The following is a 6,482-nucleotide window of genomic DNA, read 5'->3' as shown; positions in this document are numbered from 1 at the left end:
CTGATTTAGTGAGGTCCCAAACCACCAGCTCTCCACTACACACACACACACACAGACAGACACAGACACACACACAGACACACACAGACAGACACACACACACAGACACACACACACACACACAGACACACACAGACACACACACAGACACACACACAGACACACACACACACAGACACACACACACACACAGACACACACACACACACAGACACACACAGACAGACACACACACACACACACAAAAACACACACACACACTCTTAAAACTTCTGGATCTTTGATGATTCAAAGCAAACTGGCAGAAAACATCAGCTTTAACATTCTCCAACATTTTATCTACAACGTTTTACTTTACATGATCTAAAAGTCCTGACCCGAAGCAGCTGGAGACGACCTGCGTAGGTCTTCCTTTAGGCCAGTGCACCGTGAGCCACAGCCTCTCCTTCATCCCGGGGTCCACTCCTGTACCTCGCCTCTTCAGAAAAGGCAGCTTCAGGGTCATAAGACCTGTGAGACAGGAGACACGACGCTACACTGAGACACAAACTGACAGAGCCACAGATGATGATGATGATGATGATGAAGCCGTTCGAACAGAAACACGAACAGCATTTATTTGTAGGATTAAAATGTACAAGAAGCTTTTAACTGGCCTACTTTTTATTTCGTCACAATTTATAGAATTTGCTCAAAAAACAACCGGGAAAACTGCACAAATTATAAAAATAATAATATTGTTATAAAAAATAAACTAATGAAAAAAACTCCTATTAGGAGTTAGTATACAAACTGTTAGTAAAAAATAATAAAAGAAATTATAAATCTGTAATAAATTAATCGAAAATAAATTATTACAAATATAACAATTCTATTTACCAAACAAGTTATAATAAACTATTTATTTCAAACTGAAAAAGTTAAAAAAAAAAAACAGCAATAAATAAAAAAAGTACAAAATAAATGTGATAATATAAAAATTATATATTTATAAAAATATATTAGCTATTTATTTCACAGTTAAAAAGGTAACAAAAAAGTAACAAATTCGTCTTTAATTCATTTTAATTATTTGAATTTTAAAAGCAAAAGTTTTATTTACTATATATATATATATACACACACACACACACACACACACACACACACATTTTAACACCACATCACCTCAACAGACACGTTTATATATTTAAATAATTGTAAGCTGACTGACAAACTGCTAAACACATCCAAAAGGTTCTGAAGTGTTTTACAGCTTAAAACTTGGACTAGTGCACTTTAAATCATTTCTGGTTTCATGTGTAAAAGAAAACGATCTCACATTTGCCTCTGGCTGTGCTCCAGATTCTAACCGTCTGATCCCGACTGCCTGAAGCCAGGTATCCTCGTGGCTCGACTTCTGCTGGCCCGCTGGACACGTCTGCAGAGAACAACAACAAACGTAGCTGAAAACAAAAGAACCAGGAAGAACTTCAAACCTGTCGATTTATCAAAGCTTCGAGAAGAACGATACCGGCGCCGTCCTCCTGTCGAGGGTACAGCGTGTCCTCCTGGGGCTCGGGACACCAGGCGAGCGCGTGGATCTCCTCTTCGTGACCGCGCAGGCGATGGACCACTTCTCCTTTCTTGCTGATGTCGATCAGTGCGATCATTCCATCCTTGTACCTTAGAGAGAAGAGAGAGGAGTGTCAGAAGCTCACGATTTAGACTCCTGCACGCCTCTAGATGAAGTCTTACCCAATGGCCACATAGTTCTCTGTGTGTGGCGAGCAGGAGAGACAGAAGATGGTTCTGGGTTCGGGGAAGAAGCTGCGAGTGTCTCCTCTACCAAGCCAGTGACACACCACAATCCCTTTCTCGTCTCCAGACACCAGTAACGTTTTCTGCATTGGAGACCAGTGGAGGGCAGAGATGGTGTTCTACACACACACACACACACACACTCATCTTTAAGTAACAAGTTGACTTCCAACTCCAAACAAACAGTGTAGTGCATTAATGGTTTTCTAAAAGACACCAAGTTCACACTCGACAACTAGTAACATCTGTTTTTTTGTTTTCCGGATACAGAGGTGTACGTTCGACACGATCCGTCTCAGAAGACACTATTCTGTGACGAAGCTCTCGTCGTTCCCCAAACCCGTCGACCTCTCTATCTTTATCGGACGCTCGTTTTTACAGGGAAACAAAAGAAAACTTTGCACCCTGGACCACTTGCGGTCCTGGAGAACCTGAGTAGTGAGGGATTGTCTGGTCCTCAGAGAGAACCGGAGCTGAAGAACACGTCCCAGAAAGCATCTGACAGGACGTAAAGTGGACAAAGACAAAACACAAGACAAATCCACGTCCAACAGATCTCCAAGATATAAGAAAAACTACCTACAAAACACAAGACAGGTTCTCATCATTTCATCAGCAGACATCTTTACATCTTCTGTACCTGACCTACCTGGTGGACATTATGTTCCTCTAACACCACCTTCTCCTCCACATCCCAGATTTTGACCGTCTTATCATCTGAACTGCTGGCGCAGATGTTTTCTTCAGCATCACGTCTGCAGAATGAGAAAGCAGACACTCTTTCTGTGTGGCCCCTGAGTTCACCTGTTGGGGGACAAACGATGGCGATCAGAGCACAAGCGTGTGAGCAGGCATGAAGGTGAGACAGAGAAACTTCATACCGAGCACTTGTGCTGATGTCGCGCTCACTTTCAGCAGGTAAACAGTGTTTTTAGCTCCGAAGCCCAACACGCCGTGTTTGTTTACATCACTACAACACGAGCAGTACCAGTTCGGCGAAGCAGGAAGGAGTCTCTCGTGCATCACGACTGTTTTTAAAGCTAAACCGGTTTATAAAAAGGTTTCTAGTTCAATACCGAGCTCTTCTAGTCACTACCAGGCAGCTTCCACACCTTTCATTCACCCATGCTGCTTTTTTGTTTACCCACCCGTTTTCTGTAAATCCGCCTCCTAACATACGATTGGCTAAAACTTCCTAATCCGTAAAATGTATCCAATCAGAAAGCGACGGTGGAACACTGACCAATCAGAGCAACGCATAGGAATGCGGGTATGAACAAAACGACACGCTTTTGCTTCTTCATCAACGTCTATATCGTCCATCGATCGAAAGTGTCGCGAAAATACAATACAGCTAATATTTTTCATATTTACAGGTATGGAAAAGAAAACAAAGTGAAAATATAGAAAACCAAACTGTTAACTTATTAAAATTTTATTTTTTTGTCAAAATTTTGTGTCTAAGGAAAAGATAGTCGCTTTACGACACTGCCGGAAAGTACAAACAAACATGGCGGCCTCCGTTGTGACAGCGAGTGGTAAAAAAAATACTCTACATTTTATGTCTCTATTAAAAGTTTTACCTCAGAATATTTTAGGATTATAATATTATTTTACTCCCCACAGGTGCTACACTACTCGGTCGTTTGTTTGGACAAATACATTCGAGGTTTGTTAATAATTCAGCTCCAGGCATCAAGGACAAAAATAAAGTCGTTTTTAATATCAATAAACAGCAAAAGTCTGTCGATTTTATATCGTTTTAAACATATATATGTTTAAAACGATATAAATATATATCATTTATATATAAACATATATTGTTTAAGATATTAATATTTCTCTTTAGATATTAAGCCATAAGAAGTAAAAACATATATATTTGTCATTTGAAGTTGAACTAAATCGAATTATGTTAATTGTTGTTCACTGGAGAAATACGTTAGAGGACCTTCAGGTGATTAAGGTGAATAAAAGGGGGGAAAATGCAGAAGAGAAGAAGTGTAGAAGATCCGAACGGTCCTCTCTGTGTGATGATTGATGGCTGTCTGTTCTTGTGCTCCAGGTTCCTCACACAGTTCTCCCACACGTCCTGTCTTCACACCAGCGCAGCACTAAACACCAAGAACTGGGAGAGAAAAAACCGCATGTTATATCCACCTCAGGAGAAGGATGAGCCCCGCAGACCGGCGGTCAGTCACTTCTTTCTTGCTGTGCTTTCACCATTGTCTGTAAAGTGATTTCTTTTTATCTCATCATTGATCTGGAATGAAGGGGCACGGTGGCTTAGTGGTTAGCACGTTCGCCTCACACCTCCAGGGTTCGATTCCCGCCTCCGCCTTGTGTGTGTGGAGTTTGCATGTTCTCCCCGTGCCTCGGGGGTTTCCTCCCCCGGTCCAAAGACATGCATGGTAGGTTGATTGGCATCTCTGGAAAATTGTCCGTAGTGTGTGAGTGAATGAGAGTGTGTGTGTGCCCTGTGATGGGTTGGCACTCTATCCAGGGTGTATCCTGCCTCGATGCCCGATGACGCCTGCGGTAGGCACAGGCTCGAGAAGTTCGTATAAGCGGTAGAAAATGAATGAATGAATGAATGAACGAATGAATGAATGATCTGGAATGTTTTTTTCCCCCCCAGGAGATCCATCATTGCAGACGTCAGATTAAGTACAGCAAAGACAAGATGTGGTACCTGGCGAAGTTGGTAAGAGACACCGAATGACACTGATCGCTGCAGGACATGTGAAAGTCACCTTTTTCTTTTCTTTTTACTTTTTAACATTTATTAACTGGAACACTGGTTTGTGGATTTAACCGTTTGTTCGTTTTTCTTTGTATCTCTGACAGCTTTGAGAAGTCTTTCTTGTGATTTTAGTTTTAATTACTTATGAACTGTACAAACTACAAACCGGGAAATCTGTTCCGTGGGACGAATATGAAATATAGTCTTTGTAAGGAATCTTCGAAATGGTTTAAACAGAGTGGACTGTTTCCTTTAATGTTTCAAAGTCCTTAAGCTTTACTCCACAATGGAGATGTCATCTTCACATCTGTCGTTCATCAGCTAACATCAGCGATTCTCCTTCTCTGTGACAGATCAAAGGCATGAGCATTGACCAGGCGTTGGCTCAGCTCGAGTTTAATGATAAGAAAGGAGCCAAAATCATAAAGGAGGTAAATGTGGAACCTTGATGATGTGTGTAAACCGCTTGGACCGGAGTAACGTAGTAATGATTTTGCTCATCAGGTCCTTCTGGAAGCTCAGGAAATGGCCGTGAGGAACCACAACGTTGAATATAAATCTAATTTGTACGTCGGTAAGTGTTCGTATCGTAGAGCTTCATCCGTCAGATCGATCAGAAGAAGGCTCGTGTGATATAATGATAATCTATAACTACACAACATCTCACCGTGTCCCGAGTCGAGCTGCTTTAACATCGACACGTATCGTGTAGGAGCTCTGCTAGTACGCCGATCACTCAGAGACACACCATGTCGAACATATAGAGAAATAAATCAGAAACCATTTGAGCAGGTGTTTTGATCTCTCTGCTATGAGCCCTGAAGCCCCGCCCACTTTATCTCCATCTCGCACGTGCTCGACTGGACTTCTTTAAAATGTATGGAGTTTATTAAAGTAAAAGAAAATCTATCAGTGTGTTATAAGCAGCTCCAGACTACACAGCTGATAACGTTATACCTTATTAAGCTTGATATGATTCTTTTCCTTCATTCTTTTCACTTCTAATACTGAAAATATTTGACACGAGCCTTTTTCTGATCACGTCGACGCTCCAGGCGTTTAAAACGATCACATTATTCGATCAGACATTTTAAAGAAAGAGAAAAAGAAAGACAGTGTTGTGATTAGACAAGCTCAAAGGACCACGTCAGAGCTAACGATCATCTCTCCTTCTTCACAGCCGACTCTTTCACGGGTAAAGGTCAGTACCTCAAACGCATCCGCTACCACGGCCGAGGTATGTTCGGCATCATGGACAAAGTCTACTGCCATTACTTTGTGAAGCTGGTGGAAGGCTCGCCTCCTGTGGTGGAGCAGACTACACCTTTCGATCAGGCCAAGGAGTACGTACAAGAGCTGAAGAACCGGACCGTCATCTACTCTCTCTAACTGAAACCTGCTGAGAAACTTTCTGTAAATAGAACCAGAATTAAATCATGGAAAATGTGTGAGACTTTTGGTGTTTGTGTGTTTGTGTGTGTGTGTGTGTGTGTGTGTGTTTGCGTGAATGTGTGTCTGATCGTGTGTTTTTGCATGATTGTCTGTGTCTGTATGTGTGCGTTAGAGTGCATGTGTGTATATGTGTATGTGTGCGTGCGGGTGTGTGCGTGCGGATGTGCGTGTGTGTTTGTGAGTCTGTGTGTGTGTATGTCTGTCTGTGTGTGTGTATGTCTGTCTGTGTGTGTGTTTGTGTGAATGTGTGTCTGATTGTGTGTTTTTGCATGATTGTGTCTGTATGTGTGCGTTAGAGGGCATGTGTGTATATGTGTATGTGTGCATGTGTATGTCTATGTGTATGTGTGCATGTGTATGTCTGTGTGTGTGTGCGCGTGTGTGTGTGTGTGTGCGTGTATGTCTGTGTGTGTGTATCTGTGTGTGTGTGTGTGTGTATGTCTGTGTCTGAGTGTGTGTGTGCATGTCTGTGTGTGTGCGTGTATGT

General features: G+C 42.0%; 2 protein-coding genes across 2 annotated transcripts in view; one reads left to right on the top strand and one right to left on the bottom strand.

Annotated features, from left to right (window-relative positions):
- Positions 1 to 2,939, bottom strand: part of gemin5 (gem (nuclear organelle) associated protein 5) — an 18,148-nt gene extending 15,209 nt beyond the window's left edge. Inside the window, exons 1-7 of the mRNA XM_027177345.2 lie at positions 2,682 to 2,939; positions 2,450 to 2,604; positions 1,738 to 1,919; positions 1,514 to 1,665; positions 1,322 to 1,420; positions 378 to 510; positions 1 to 35 (exon numbers count right to left, since the gene is read on the bottom strand). The exon at positions 1 to 35 is cut by the window's left edge and continues 128 nt beyond it. Of these exons, the coding sequence (XP_027033146.2) occupies positions 1 to 35; positions 378 to 510; positions 1,322 to 1,420; positions 1,514 to 1,665; positions 1,738 to 1,919; positions 2,450 to 2,604; positions 2,682 to 2,823 (898 nt within the window). The 5' untranslated portion in view covers positions 2,824 to 2,939. The remainder of the gene's footprint in view (positions 36 to 377; positions 511 to 1,321; positions 1,421 to 1,513; positions 1,666 to 1,737; positions 1,920 to 2,449; positions 2,605 to 2,681) is intronic.
- A 100-nt stretch (positions 2,940 to 3,039) lies between these two features.
- Positions 3,040 to 5,989, top strand: mrpl22 (mitochondrial ribosomal protein L22). The gene is made up of 8 exons (XM_027177347.2): positions 3,040 to 3,176; positions 3,266 to 3,338; positions 3,427 to 3,469; positions 3,866 to 3,992; positions 4,439 to 4,504; positions 4,897 to 4,974; positions 5,048 to 5,117; positions 5,724 to 5,989. Exons 2-8 carry the CDS (start codon positions 3,311 to 3,313, stop codon positions 5,930 to 5,932), a joined length of 621 nt encoding a protein of 206 aa, XP_027033148.1. The 5' UTR covers positions 3,040 to 3,176; positions 3,266 to 3,310; the 3' UTR covers positions 5,933 to 5,989.
- The last annotated feature ends 493 nt before the right edge of the window (positions 5,990 to 6,482 follow it).

Source organism: Tachysurus fulvidraco, chromosome 21 (assembly GCF_022655615.1).
Source record: "Tachysurus fulvidraco isolate hzauxx_2018 chromosome 21, HZAU_PFXX_2.0, whole genome shotgun sequence".
NCBI classification, from domain to species: domain Eukaryota; kingdom Metazoa; phylum Chordata; class Actinopteri; order Siluriformes; family Bagridae; genus Tachysurus; species Tachysurus fulvidraco.
Note: the sequence above shows the minus strand (reverse complement) of the source record. Positions and strands in the feature narration are given on the sequence as shown.

Excerpts from the sequence above, each read along its gene's own strand:
- mrpl22 (XM_027177347.2), top strand. The coding sequence starts at position 3,311 with ATGGCGGCCTCCGTTGTGACAGCGAGTG. Across the intron at positions 3,993-4,438 it reads ATGAGCCCCGCAGACCGGCG|GAGATCCATCATTGCAGACG; the intron begins GTCAGTCACTTC and ends TTTCCCCCCCAG. Across the intron at positions 4,505-4,896 it reads TGTGGTACCTGGCGAAGTTG|ATCAAAGGCATGAGCATTGA; the intron begins GTAAGAGACACC and ends TCTCTGTGACAG.